At 44.9% G+C, this 15091-nt stretch overlaps 1 protein-coding gene across 1 annotated transcript in view; it reads left to right on the top strand.

Annotated features, from left to right (window-relative positions):
• The window catches only part of Shc3 (SHC adaptor protein 3), a 168116-nt gene extending 159222 nt beyond the window's left edge, over window positions 1-8894 (top strand). Inside the window, exon 12 of the mRNA XM_076837083.2 lies at window positions 8766-8894. Coding sequence (XP_076693198.2) covers window positions 8766-8894 — 129 coding nt within the window. The remainder of the gene's footprint in view (window positions 1-8765) is intronic.
• Window positions 8895-15091: the final 6197 nt, after the last annotated feature.

The raw sequence follows: 15091 nt of genomic DNA, 5'->3' as shown, positions 1-15091 counted from the left end.
TCAGGATTTTTAAAATTTTTTGTTTTTTTTCATCACGGATAGTTGTTGAATTTTGTTGCAGGCTTTCAGTTTCAACTGCTGAGATGAAACTCATTTTGCCGTTGGTTCTATTTCTGTGGTATATTATGTTCATTGATTTACTTATGTTGAACAGTCTTTGCATCCCTGGAACGAAACCAACCTGGGGTTTAATCTTTGCAATGTGTTGTTTTTTTCTTTAATTCAATTTGCTAGGATTTTATTAAGAATATTTGCATTTATCTTTGTCAGGATATTGGTTTGAAGTTTTCTTTCCTTGAAATGTCCTTTTCCGGTTTGGCCATCAGGGCGATAGCGGCTTTGAGCTTGGAAACACCCTCCCTTTATGTTTCATAGGAAAATCTGAGGCACTATTCGTCTGTTTCTTTTGATTAGCTTGGCTAAGGGTTTGTCAATCTTGTCTATCTTTTCAAATAACCAACTCTTTTGTTTCATTTATCCTTTTTATTATCTGTTTACTCTCTATTCCATTAATTTTAGCTTCGATCTTTATTATTTCTTTGCTTATACTGGTTTTGAAATAGTTTCTTCTTGTTTATCTAACACCTTGACATGCAGATTATTTATTTGGGATCTTTCTCAGTTTTTAAGTAGACACTCATTCCAATTGACTTTGTTCTTATATCTGGCTTTGCCATGTTCCAGAGATTTGGGTATGTTGTATTTCTATTCTTGTTTGATTCTAAGAAATTTTAAATTTCTCCTCTGATTTCTTCAATGATCCACTCATCATTCAAAAGTAGATTGTTCAGTCTCCATGTATTTGTTTAGTTTCTATGTTTTTTCTTGCTGCTGACTTCTAACTTCACTCCATTATGATCTGCTAAATTGCAAGGAATTATTTCACCTTTTTTGTATTTGTTAAGACTTACTTTGTGGCCTAGATTATGATCTATTTTGATAAAGATTATATAAATAGCTGAAAACAAAGCATATTTAGCTGTTGTTGGGTGAAATATTCTGCAGATGCCTGGTATGTCCATTTGATTTAAATTATGTTTTAACTCTATAGTGTCTTTGCTGATTTTATGACTGAGTTACCTATCTATCTGTGATTGAGGTGTACAGAAATCACCCAGTTTTATTGTATTGGAATCTGAGACTTTATGTCAAATAACATTTGTTTTATGTAATCAGGTGCACCTATATTGGGGGCATAAATATTTACTGTTATTATATTTTCTTGTGGAATTGTTTCATTTACAAGTATGTTATGATCTTCTTTGGCTCTTCTAATTTTGGTTTGAAGTTTTCTTTGTCAGATTGAGGAGATCTTCCTGCTTGCTTGCAGTTTCCATTGCATGCAATATCCTTTCCATCTTTATACTTTTAGCCTGTGAATGTTTTTACCTATGAGGTGTGTTTCTTGCAGATAACATAGATTTGGGTCTTGTTTTTTAATCTGATAGTCTATGTCTTTTAATTGAGAATTTAGAACATTTACATTCAGTGTTATTGTAGATAGGTCTGTATTACTTCCTGTCATTTTTATTTCTTTGCAATGCTTGCTTCAATCCTAATTGCTTATCTATTCTAATGAAATCTATCCTTTCCTGAGCTCTTGTGTTAGTCATAAACTCCTTTACTTTATGTTTACCTTGGGAGGTTTTTATTTCTGAAGGAAACTTTTGCTGGAGATAGAAATCTTGATTGGCAGGGTTTTTTTTTATTGTTGTTGTTGTTTGTTTGTTTGTTTTTGTTTTTCTTCTTTCAGGTCTTGAAATACATCATTCCAAGCCCTCCTGGACTTAAGGATTTCTTCAGAGAAATCTTCCGTTATTTTCATTGGTTTTCTTTTCAATCTTATCTGGCCATCTCTCTTGTAACTTCTAAAATCATTTCTTTTTTTCCTGGAATTTTGGCATTGTAATTGTAATGTGTAATGGCTCTTTTCTGGTCTTGTCTATCTGTGATCCTAAATTCTTCCTGTATCTAGCTATCCATCTCAACCCCAAGGTTTGGAATGTTCTCTGCTATTAGTTCACTGAATAAGCTGCCAGTGCCATTGGCCTGTATCTCGGCTCCTTTCTCAATACCTGTGAGCCTGACGTTTGGTCTCTTAATGTTGTCCCATCTATTCTGATCCATTCTGATCATAGTTTCTTATTATTTTCTTTAATACCATCTGAATGTTCAAGTCTGTCTCCCTTGTCCTCGAGCTCCAAGATAGTCTTCTACTTAATCTAATCTGTTGGCAAGACTTTCAACTGAGTTTTTTCTTGACTTATTATGTCTTTCATTCCCAAGGTCTCTGTTCCTTTTTCAGAATCTCTGTCTCTGTATTGAAATGCTCATTCATATCCTGTTTTTGCTCTCTGGGTTCATTCCTGAGATCTTCTTTTAATTCACAGGTCAGTCATTTTAACAGCTTTTCAGATCCATCATCCAGCATTTCTTCACTTCAATATCTGTGGATTGAGTGACTGGGGGGTTATAAACTTTTGGAAATGTCTCAGGGGTTTGTTTCCTCATGGTTCTGGACATTCTCTGTTGTTCTTGCATCTGTTGTGATGTTCCTCCTCTTCTTATTTAGGAAGCAGTTATCTCTTTACCATAAACTCTGAGCTGAGTTTATTTCTTAGCTTCAAAGCATCCAATCAGTGTAATGAAGGTGCTTAGTTGTACCACTAGCCCTGCTTTGAGAAAAGAGAATAAGTGACAGTGGAAACCTAAGAGCAGAAATTATAGCATCATACATTTAGAAACGTAATAATTCTACAACTCTACTAACCAGTGAGAAAAGTTAGAAAGAGTACAGAATAGGTTTCAGAGTTAGGCATTAATGGCTGCACACTTAATGCTAAATTATATTGGAAGAAGGGAGAAAGGCAAGAAAGAGTGAGAGGGAATGGAAACAGATAAAATGGGGAGAGAAGAAGGATGAAAGAGAAGGGAACACGTGTGGATGAGAAAGAAGAAGAAGAGTCGTCAAGAAAAACAGTCAAATTAATTGAAAAAAAATACACAGAATTGGATAGACCTATGAAACAACAAATAGTAAAGTAAGACACAAGAAAACACTTTATACAATAATCTCTAATGCAACAGCAATAGTTAAAAAAAAAAAAAAAACATTTAGTTTTCTCCTTGCTGAGTTGTTTGAAAATGGAGAGACTTCTCTCTGAGGCTTTGGTTTTAGAATCTCTAAGCTAAAAGGTGGTTTGTGACACAATTAAGTTGCTGTTTGTTCTCTGTCAGCTCAGACCCAAACTGGGCCGTGTTGCTGGGGAGTCTGTGTGCTGAATGGGAGGGCAGTTCTAGCAGGCCCTGCGGTCAGCCCAGTCCCTCGGGTGGCCTGGTTACTGATCAGCACTGTACTGCACCCTCAGTCCCAAGAGGGCTAGTCCGTGTGCTGGGGAGAGTGTGTGGGAAGTGCCCAGGTGGCATCAGCAGACCCTCTGCACACTTTCGGGCCTGGGGGCGATGGTCAGCCTGCCAGTGGGTGCTTCAGGCAGCAGCTTCCCACGGGACTCCAACCCCACCCACCGCCATACCTTGTCAGCCTTGCCCCTTGTTCAAATAAAAACACCCTTTTCTTTTCTCTTCTTTGAAGACTGATCCATGGCAGCAGCGGTGACTCCTGTCACCACCCAGTATTGCTCCTGAGCCCAGATTGACTCATGGCTTGAGCACCCACTGATCCAGTGAGAAGTAAAGCCTGGGTGGCCACTGGGTCTTGGGTGCATGAAAAGAGAGCAAGAAAAGACCACAACAGTGGAGGGAGGGAGGGAGGAGGGAGGAGTGAGGGAGGGAGGAAGGAGAGGAAGAGAAGGAAAGCTACAAGATTTCTAATTTTCTGTGCAGAAAGTTGAAACCAGGAAGCTTTCTCAGGTGGTGCTGCCTCTCCACTTTCACAAGAGCTGGTGGGACGTGCCAGGTCTCTCCTGCACCTGCTCACTTTTCGGGGTCAGAGTGTCTTTTCTGCTGAGATTGTGATTTTGCTGGACAGAAGAGCCTGCTTTTCTTAAATTCCCTGGGAAACTTTCTTTTAGCTTATCGGAGCAAAGATTCCCCGCCCTCTGGGCCACGATGTGCCGGCTCTGGTGCAGTCTAGTTTTTTTTTTTTTTATTATTATTAATTCTCTTTCTAATCCAAAAACTGGTATTTCTGGGTTTCACCTGGTTGCTGGCTCTTGGCGTTGCCTTCCGGCACTTTCCCACAATCCCTCTGTATCATCCTGCAGCTACAGAACCCATGTCTTGACTGAGCCTCAGAGAGCAGCTCCGTTACCGTAGGTTCCTTTATTCTGCCATTTTTCTGAATTTCTGGTGTTTTGGTTTACAGTGAAGTCTGTAATATAGTTTGAGTTAATGTTTAAAAGAGTTTAAGTTCTGTCTCTAGATAAATTAACTGTTGTTTTTTTTCTCCCCGTGTTTAGGTTAGTTTTTTCATTGCTGTGACCAAAAGACCCAACAAGAAAGATGTAGAGAAGGAAAAGTTTATCTAGGCTCACGGTTTCAGAGGTTCAGTTTATGATCAGCCTGTTCCCTAGCTCTGGGCCCAAGATGAAGGCCATCATGGTGGAAGGAATGACAGAGGACAGCAGCTCAGGACATGGCAACAGGAAGAGGGAGAGAGCTCCACTCCCCAGAGACAAAAGATAAACCCCCAAGGCACACCCCCAGTGCCCTACCTCCTCCAGCTACACCCCACCTATCTACAGTTACCTCTCAACTAATCCATATCAGTGAATTAATCCAGTGATTCGGTTACAGTTCTCATAACCTAATCATTCCACCTCTGAATATCTTGCATTGTCTTACATGTGAGGTTTTTGTTTTTTTTTTTTTTTCATACTGTCTTTTCTCTTGTGTTTCCTTGGCTTCTTGCTAAAATTCAGTTGACTATGTTTGTGTGGATCTGTTTCTGGGCTCTCTGTTCTGTTCCATTGATCTATTTGTCTGTCAATCTCGACTAATCACAGTGTCTTGATTGCTACAACTTTGTGATAACTCTTGAAGTTCAATTGTGACAATTCTCCAAATTCTTCTCTTTCAGTATTGTGTTAGCTACTCTGGATCTTTTCCCCCGAATCAGCTAAGCTTTAGAAAAAGTTGGCCAACACTACATAACTTGGAAGGATTTTGATTGATTCTAGAGATCAATTTGGAAGGAACTGACACCTTGACCACATTGAGTTTTCCTGTCCGTAAACATGGAATACCTTGGAATTCCTTGTATACCTTCTCCATATTTAGTTCTTCTTTGATTTTCTTCATCAGACTTTAATAGATTTCCTCCTATAGATCTTATATATGCTTTGTTGGATTAATACCTATATGTTTCATTTTGGGGGATGCTAATGCAAGTGGGATTGTAGTTTAATTTTCAACTCTACGCTTTCATTGCAAATATATAGGAAAGTGATTGAATTTTGTGTATTAACCTTGTAACTTGCAACCTTACTATAATTGCTTATTAGTTCAAGGAGGGGTTTTTTTTGGTTGTTGATTCTTTCAGATTTTCTTAAGAGATAATCATGAGTCTGTGAACAAATGTAGTTTTATTTCTTTTTTGCCAATATGAATACCTTTTCTTGTATTATTGTATTGAGCAAGACATTGGGACTTCTAGTATGATATTGGAAAGGATGGTGAGAAAGGGCATCCTTGCCTTGTTCCGAATCTTACTGGAAAAACTTTGGTTTTTCACTTTTAGTTATAATATTATCTGTAGGTTTTTAGTTTGGGATCTTCCCTTCTATCCCTAGTTTATTGAGAGATTTTTTAAAAAATCAGGTAGGGTGTTGGATTTTGTCAAATACTTTTTCTGTATCTATTGATATTGTCATGTGATTTTTTTCTTCTTTAACTTGTTAATGTAATAAATACTATATGGATTCTTAATTTTGTGCCAACTTTAAACATCCGAAATAAATCCCTCAGTTGTGACGTATACGTTTTTATACATTGTTAAATTTGATTTGATAATGTTCTGTTGGGGATTTTTGCATATATGTTCATTAGAGATACTGTTCTATAGTTTTCCTATAATATCTGGCTTCATAGAATGCATCAGGAAGTATTTCTCTTTGATTCTAGCTTCTGAAAGAATTTTAGAAAGTTAGTTTAAATTTTCCTCAAAGAATTGTAATGCATTCCACTGCTGTTGTGTATTTTTTTAAAAAATAATAGTAAAATTAAAAAAAAAAACAACTTGAAGCTTTCTGAAAAAAAGAAAGAAAAGAAAAAGAAATCTTCAATGAACCCATCTGGGCCTGGTGTTTTCTTTTGAGGAGGTTATCAACCATTGATTCAATTTCTTTACTAGGTAGGCCTATTCAGATCATCTGTTTCTTCTCATGTGAGTTTTAGCAGATTGTGTCTTTCAGGGACTTGGTCCATTGTGTCATGTCGGTTTATCAAATTCATGGGCATAGAGTTGTTCATAGTATTCCCTTACCATATTTTTAATGTTCATGGGATCAGTGATTTTCTTTCATTTTTACTTGTGATTTTTGTCCCTCCACTGCTCATCTTCCTTAGCCTTGCTAATAGCTCAACAATTCTGTTAATATTTTGGTTTCACTGATTTTCTCTGTTGATTCCGTGCTTTCAATTTCACTGATTTCTCATTTTCAGTCTTTATTTCTGCTTACTTTAGGTTAATTTGCTCTTTTCTTTTTCTAGTGTCTTAAGGTAGAAGCTTAGATTATTGATCTTAGACCCTTCTTCTTTTTAAATATATGCCTATTTTGGTCTCTTCTCTGGAGACTGATAAGAATGAAGCTTTTCTCTCCATTTTAATTTCCTCTTTGCTACGCAGAGCTCTGCACAGTTGTCTGGGGTTAGCATTCGGTGTGTCCTTACTATGGTAGAATCTTTTTAGGTGTCTGGAGCCTAGGTTTGTCCCAGGGGCTGGGTGGTTTTAATCAGCCCCTGGCATTTCTAGTGCCACGTGGGGACCCACACAGATGGCTCTAGGGGCTGCAAGTTTCCCAGACAGGAGCCAGATTGAAGTGCTAGCAAGTATTTATAGGAATTCGGTGAACTGACCCTTTTATTTAATTTAAGAGCAAAATGTACGACTTGTTCTATGTGCTGGCGATGGCCAGCTGTGTACTGCAGACACCACCTGGCGGTGCTCAGCTTTGGCAGCATGTTGGAATCACTGTGAGACCATCACCGCCCCCTCCTCCAGCTTCTGATGGGATTGTCCTGGGCTGTGGCCTGGGCGTGGGGTTGCTGAATGCCCCTCAGGTGGCTTGGGCCTTGGCCTTGCTATCTCAGGCACTTTCTATCATAACCCTTCTTTCATCCACCCAGTTCCTCCAGAACCGACATATTATTAAAAAAAAAAAAATAGAAACAAGGGGTTAATGTTAAGGCAACACCCCAAGAATACTGCTCTCACTCTGAGTTTCTAAGTGCCCCAGATGCTAAAGACTTAGCAATGCATCACCAGGGTGTCTTTTTTGGGTCAGAAATTCCAGGGAGTTTCCAGAGAATTAAACAACCTTCTCCATGAAACGGTGCTGGGAAGTCTCGCGAAAAAGATGTGTTTCCATACTCATCCAACAGATTTCATCATTGCTGAGGCTGGATGCCACGGAGCAGGGGCCTCCGCAGCTAGGAAGTCTCTTCCTGCTCCAGGGCTTACAGAGAAAGGTGAAGGGAAATCACGTAGGGGAAAATATCCTCATTTCAAAGCTTCTGCTGTTACCTTGAGCTGCTCATTGGTAGAGCCCTGAGAACATGGCTTGCACTTCTCAGAGCACCTTGGGTGAGCTCTGCAATGCATACACCTCAGAGAGAGCATGGGCTCCTGACATCTTATATGAATGCTGGTGAAGAGGAATCTCCTAAAGTTGCAGAAGGAGGGCCGGGGCACTTGGGCAACCTGGCTTGTGAGGGCTACATGGGTCCAGCCAGGCATCCACTTCCCATCTCTCACTTTTCAAAGGAGCAAAGCTGAGCTGCTCTAAGGTGAGCTGGTATAGCAATAAAAGTTACCGACTCCAGGGAGAGGTGGCTTATGGTTCCCAGGGACCACAGTACAGGCCAGTGAGCAGAACAGGTGCTAACCCTGCTTCTGCCTCCCATTTTTATATTCAGGAAAAGTTCATGGGGCACACACTGTGCTCGACTCTAGAACTGAAAGCCCAGGCACGCGTAGCTCGGCCCTCCTGTCTCAGCCAGGCCCGCCCTGTGAGGGCAGCATATATGCGCTGGGGCCGGCCGGGAGGTGTGGAGGGAGAGAGGCCACCTGGAGGTTCTGTCATCCAGGCTGAGGCTGAGCCAGGTTCTCAGGGGGAAGAACTTCCAGGCCAGGCAACAACTGTGCCTGTAGGTGAGAAGGGCACAGGAGTCCTTAGACCCCAGCGGTCCAGTGCAGGAGGCTGGGCAGAAGCTTCTGTGAGGGAAGGAATGGAGATGGAGAGGTGTGGTAGCCCCTGGTTGCTGAGATTGGAGAAGGCTGTGCCCCAGTGCGGTCAGGATGGAGGGAACCAGGTGGACGGGGGGAACCAGGTGGACAGGGTCCACGGAGCAGTGTGCTGGGACATTCAGGGCTCTGTCTCAGAGGGGTGGGCAGATGAAATGGACTGGATGGACCAGCTGCACTTAGTGACCAGGGTCTTCGTAGACAGCACCTCTGAAGTCTGGGATTCCCGAGTCCCAGAAAGGCCTTTGCCCTTGGGCCAATTCAGATGTGGCTCTGGATACAGTGTGTTTGCTTTTCTTCTGTCTGTGGGACCTGCTCAACTTTCTGTTTGCTTCCCGCACAGATCCGGACAAAGGACAGGGTCTTTGACAGCATCAGCCACCTCATCAGCCACCACCTTGAAAGCAGCCTGCCCATCGTCTCTGCCGGGAGCGAGCTCTGCCTCCAGCAGCCAGTGGAGAGGAGACAGTGAGCCGGCCCGGCCCTCCTCCAGCGCCTGCACCAGGTCAGGAGGACCTGGGGCGACAGTCTCCCGCTCCAGGAACTGGGGCAGCTGCCTGAGGGCACAGAGCCTTCTTCAAAAGCCCCCAAAGGCAGGTTCCCTTCAAGTTCAAGTTTCATAAACTTGTTCCCAGTTTCTCATATTAAAGGTGTACATACCTATACATCCTGTATAAATTATCCCTCTATATTTATATTTTTTAAGACTAAGAAAGATGTAAGACTAATGTTCTGTGCTGTATGTTTTTAATGAAAAACAAACAAACAAAAAAGTTTGACTGTAGTTGTCCAGGCAAAAATTTAACTCAACTGACCTATTCCACTGAGAGATTTCACTAGGAAGGTGTAACCTGCAGTTTTACTTAATAAGCACAATACAAAAGCAAGCAGGAGGTTTGATAATAAACACGGAATTGTAATAGAATAAGGCAGCAAGCTGCCAAAAGAGTGTCTAACCCTGCATTTGAAGTACTATTAGGAACTCGGCTCTGAGACTAGCTGGGCTGGCTCAGTCAGCCTCCTCCTTCCACTTCCTGGGCAATGCCTTCCCTGCTCCTTGTACCGCGGGGCTCTGTGTGCACAGGGTTTCCACCGCAGGGCCACCTGCTGCAGCTTGACCATACAGCAGGAGATGCTCCTCTGGGTCCTGCTGAGCATGGGCACCTGTCACCCTTGGCCCCAGTTATGTGCAGGGATTCATGTAAGGCCAAATATGGCACAAAATTAACACCATGCATCAAGATCTTGACTGGCAGATGTAGCTCATGATCAAATGAGGATGTGGGGAAGACAGCGGAGGAAAATTCTTAGCCAGTGGGTTGATCACAGGCTGCCTGTAACAGCTGCAGGTGAAACAGCCCCACACCTACCCTTTGTCTTCAATAGAGGGAGAAGCGTGTCTCAGAGATGCGGGAGGGCAGGTGCATGTAAGTGTGCAGAGTTCAGCCCTGGAGACCCGCTCACTGGCCGGTCCTCCTGGGTCTGGATGGGCTCAGGAGGAGGTTCCTCCCCTGGAGTGAGGGATGGTGAACCGCTTTGCTGCCCCACAGGCTTCCCAGAGGCTCAGAGGACAGGGTGAGTGCCCCAGGCCACAGCTTTTCGTCCTGACTCTCTTCCTTCCAGATCAAATGCTGTCATTTTCTGATAGATCCTTGGTGTTGGGAAGTTGGCCATGCTATGACTTTTAAAAAATATTGGGGCTGAGATTGCCCTGTTGTCTTTTCAAAATAGTTGGATGATTCCGTCATTGGTTGGTACCTCCTCTAGTGTCACCCTGGTCCTGTTAGCACATGTCATCCCTGGCCAGTTGAACTGAATGATTCTCTGTTCATAACCGAGAGCTGGGTCATGTAAAACTAGATGCTTGGAGAGGAATTGAGAGGACACTTAAGTATATCTGGTGAGTCATGTTTTGTGAAGTTCTAATACTGAGTATGTGCACTCCACTTCTGCTTTGGGAACGTGTGGAGTTAATAGATGAGGATGGGTTGGGTAAGTCCCAAACTTCATGTATGCAGCCTTCTTTGGAGGTTCTGTCCTTGAAGGGTCCAAGGAATCCAAGCTGATGGCTGAGTTAGTCTTCCAGAATGTTCTGTGGTGGATTGGGACTCTGGAGAGCCTGGCAGTAATGTAGACCCCCTTGCACTTCCTACACTGTTGATTTCAGGCCCAGCCTGGGCACCCCGCTCCGTGTCATCCAGCAGCAGTGGCACTGACAAAGTGGTAGCAGCTGGTAGCAGCTGCTCAGGCTCCTGCCTTGTGACCACATAGGCTTTGGGGTAGCTCTGAATCACCCTGCATGTCTGTCCCCTGGGAAGCTGTCCCCAGTACACACATATTCTGTTCTGATCCTCCTGTGTGAGCATCTACTATACATAAAAATGTTGTGAAATTATCTTCTTTGAACATTCTTTCATCTCCTACTTGTGAAAGGCCCAAATCTTCATCTTCAGCGGCATTAGCACAATAGAAAACCAAAACTAAGAACCATTTTATTTTATTTTCCTCTTGGGGGAGTAAGAAGTCCATGGTTCTAGTAGCCCTCTTAGCTGAAGTCAGTGTTGGTTTAGTGGAAGATAGACAGCATACATTTTTTTTCCTGCATGGAAATCAATTTATAAAATCCAAAGTATTGGCATCAAATCTTTTTACATTTCGCTATTAATTTAAAATACGTGATTTGGATTTCAGATGACAAGATTGGTTACACGGAAATAATGCCAAGTCAAAAAACCCCCATTCCCTTTTAGGAACGACATCTCCAAGCAGATTTGAGATGTGGCGAATGACAGGGATCTTCTAATCTCCGTTCCCTTCGTTCTGTAAAGCTTGGTAGCGTACCCATGGGTCGTTGCATCTCTTCTGCCGCATTCCTTCTCCCACACTCCCACGTGGGCAACGGAGGCTTGCTCCAGGACATGCAGCCAGCTGCCGGCAGACCTATGCTGCTCTGCCGTGTGCCAGCCTGTGCTCGGAGCTTACGATTTGGAGGCACACCTAATGGAGCCTCTCCCTCCCCACCTGGGCTCTGCTTCCCCATGAATCTCAGACTGCATTTCTGCCTGGGTGGGGCAGGGTGGCAGATCAGCACTCCTGGTGCATTACGGAGCTTTGACTCCCAGGGCAGAGTAGCCACACTCTGTGCCGGGCCACCCTGGGCCTGTGGGAGTATGCCAGAGCTCTCTCTCCTTCTCATGAGCACCTCCCGCCACCCCACCCAGAACTCTGCTTCTTCTGGGAGTGCCAGATGGGGTCTAGCAGTCTTAATTTGTCCTTCTCTGCTCTGGCACAGTGACCCTGGAGACCCATGCCCACCCCCTCCTACCTCTGCCCGCCTGGGTGAGCAACCTGTGCTTCGGATGACATCTCTGTCCCACTGAAGCCCTGGGGCTCCCATGGGGTGGTCGTTGTGGCCTACGTCAGCTGTGATTCAGGCTGTCCCTGAACGGGCTCCCTGTAGCATTGGGTGAGCCGGCTGACCATGACAGGGTCTCATGACTCAGTCTTAAATCCCAACCTTAAGTCACCATGGGTGGGGCTTCTGACATTTGCAGGACCACAGGTCTGGGTTCCTGCTCAACCTGCATGAGTGCCTATTCTGTCTAAGGCCATCTTGGATGTTGGGGTAAATGGACCGAGGTCCCATTGGGCCATGTATAATGGTTCCTTGAGGCTTGCCTGGTGGCAGAGGGAGTCACAGATAAATTTTAATGAAGACAAAAACTGATAGGCCATGAGTGGAGGTAAAGGCCCAGCTTGGAGGAAGGGTCAGGCCCTTTGAGCAGTGAACCCAAGATGACCTGTCAGCTTAGGGTCATTGTTGACACATGTCTGGCCTCCTTACCTCTCGAGGGTTCTGAAGATGCCCAGCTGCTGCAATGAAGCTTTTCTTCCAAGGATCATCAAATACTTGGATGACCCCATTATCTAAGTGAGGGTCAGGGCAGTTCCAGTTGTCATTTCCTCTGCGGTGGCTGCTACATGAACGCCAGCTGGGCTGAGTAGAAGCCTACACCACAGACACCTCTGGGGTGGTGCCAGCAGCAGGTGGACACCCCTGTCTGTCCTCAGCCCCAGCATGCCCGGCATGACACGGCCTGGGGCATATCAGTAGCTGGATTTCTCTGAGCCATGGCTAGCTCCACACCCCCAAGTGGCTGCACAGAGTCCCTGTGTGAGAGTGTCGGGAGTGATGAATGTGTGATGTGCCAGCAGATACTTGCTGAGAGTCTTCATTCACAAAAGCCTACATCAGTTCTCTCTCACTGGCCCAAGGTTGCATGCCATCTGTAAATCCCTTTCTGTGGATGGTGACAGCCAGATTGGAAGTGGGTAGGAGGATCTGGAAAGACTGCAAAATAGATCACTGCACCCAGACAGGGCTTCGTGGTGGGTTTCAGAATAGCACTCTGGTTCTCGTGGAACTTCTGAAGTGTTTTCTAAGAAAGGCAAAGAAGGAGAATCCCATTCCTGGAACACAGTGAAAAACTAAACCTGGTGTAGGATAACAAGGGAGCTTTACAGGATGGTCCAGTTGGAGGGGACCCATGTTTTGCAGATGAGGAAACTGGAGCTAGGGGTCCTTCTGGAAAATGGCCATAGTCAGTGGATGAATCTCGGAAAGAACGCAGGACATACCAGGGTCCTCTAGGGCTTGCACATGAGGCTCAGCCTCATGAAAATGGCAAGAATGCTTCTGTCCTCCGGCCTTCCCTCCCTGCGCCACGTCGGGAGGCACAAAGCCCGAGTCTTTCCGGTGGAAGGGGCGCTCTCTTTCCTCTGACTTAGTTGGGGTTCTGTGGGAAGCAGAACCTGAAGAGGCTTCGAGCGTATCCAATTTATTTGTAGTGGGGAAGGAAGACAGTAAGGTGGCATTGTCAAGCTTCCATGATTGTGGACACTGGGACACCACCCCTGGGCGACACCTCAGAAGCAGCCCAGTGGAGGGGTCAGGGGTGGAAGGTGGGCCTTTATTCACCAAGCCCATCATTGGTGGAAGGCTGTTTTTCGGGACAGTGTCTGATCATCCCTGAGTACACCTGAGCACACTTTGCCATCTAGGAAGTCCTTGGGCAGAGACAGATGTTCTGAGTAAACAAACTTGGCGTGAAAGGCAGGCATTGGAACCACCTGACTGGCTGGTTCACCCACAAATGACAGCATTCTGCAGCCTGCGTCTGTCCCTGACTCAGTGGATTGGGACTGAGGCCTGAGCCTTTGCATTTCCAACACACAAGGTGATATTGGTGCAGCTGATTGTCTTTGAGAGTTTTTGTCATTTATTGGTGGCTTCCCCCCACCCTCTGTTTTATGATGAAGTCTTCATCCCCTTTTCATGTCGTAGTTCCCAGGGTCCATGCAGTGAATTCAAAAGCAGAGGATTAATCAGCACTTATAAACTCCACGCAACCATTGCCGGTAGATTAAAAACGCCATCTGCCAGCCACGATTTATTTATAATGGGGTTTACACATATTTATAAAGTTTGCAAGCAACAAATGCACAGTTTTAAAACTGGCATCTTTTATAGCAGTCAGAAAAATTGCAACTTTGTACCAGGACCTGTGAATGTGAATTGCACGTGTATATTCACATGTAGAGATACTTGTGTTGATTTAAACAGATATGCCTTTGTGTGTGCCTGTGTGTGTGTGCATGTGCACCCACATGCAGGTGGGTTCTCTGCTGAGCACCATCAGATTTCTCCCTGGGGTTTGTAACTAATAGACAACTTTAATGGCACCCTAGCACACAAGGAGCAGGAACAAAACACCAGGACAGTGGGGTGGGAGGATGCTACTATGGACATGACAGTGGGACAAGAGGGAAGAGAAGACAGTGAGGGAAGCCTGAGGAGGGAGATGGCAGAAGTAGGACGAAAGGAAAGAGGAGAGGGAAGGCAAAGCAAGTGCAGACTCACAGGGCTCCCTGCAGTGCCACCGGAGGCTGTCCCCATGGCGGGCTGCTTTGGAATGCAGGCGTTCCCTGGCTGCAGCTGCATTTGATGGTCACAACCCCTTTTGTAAGCAGTCTTCTCACCCTCATTGGTGCATGAATTCCTAGGTGGCAGGCCCTGTACTGGGCTTGTGGAATAGAGAAGGAAATATACAGGGTTTCTGCCTGAGTTTCTAAGCCAGTGGAAAATCAGCATGGGTGTGCCCACGTGCACACACGTGCACACATGCACACACACACACACACGAGGGTGTTGGACTGTGACCAGCCTTGCAATACTGGTGCATCCAAGTTCAACAGGACCTGGTCGGTCTGGGGCTGCTGGGAAGGCTTGGCCCCCTGGGCACGGACATGGAATGTCATCAGTGTTGGAAGGCAGGAGAGAAGAGAGGCTCAGGACTCCCCTGCTGGAGGTGAGACACTGGCATCAGGAGGAGGGGAGGGGAGGGGAGGGGAGGGGCTCCTAGTCTCCCTTCTTTCTTCCTCACAGTGACCTCAGATGCCCTGAATAAGTGAATCCCGGACGTAAAATGCATAGGTGTTTCCCCAGGGCCTGGAGAAAGATTTTCACAGGAAATGAAACAATCCTGTGTTCAAGTATCCATTTGGTTGTCTCACCTTGGACTGTTGTAGATAGAAAAATACACACTGGGGAGCAAGACCAGTTGCTCTGAGCTTTTGAGGTTATGAATTCACACACAAGTAGACATTTTT

Source organism: Callospermophilus lateralis, chromosome 17, assembly GCF_048772815.1.
Source record: "Callospermophilus lateralis isolate mCalLat2 chromosome 17, mCalLat2.hap1, whole genome shotgun sequence".
Lineage (NCBI taxonomy): Eukaryota > Metazoa > Chordata > Mammalia > Rodentia > Sciuridae > Callospermophilus > Callospermophilus lateralis.
Note: the sequence above shows the minus strand (reverse complement) of the source record. Positions and strands in the feature narration are given on the sequence as shown.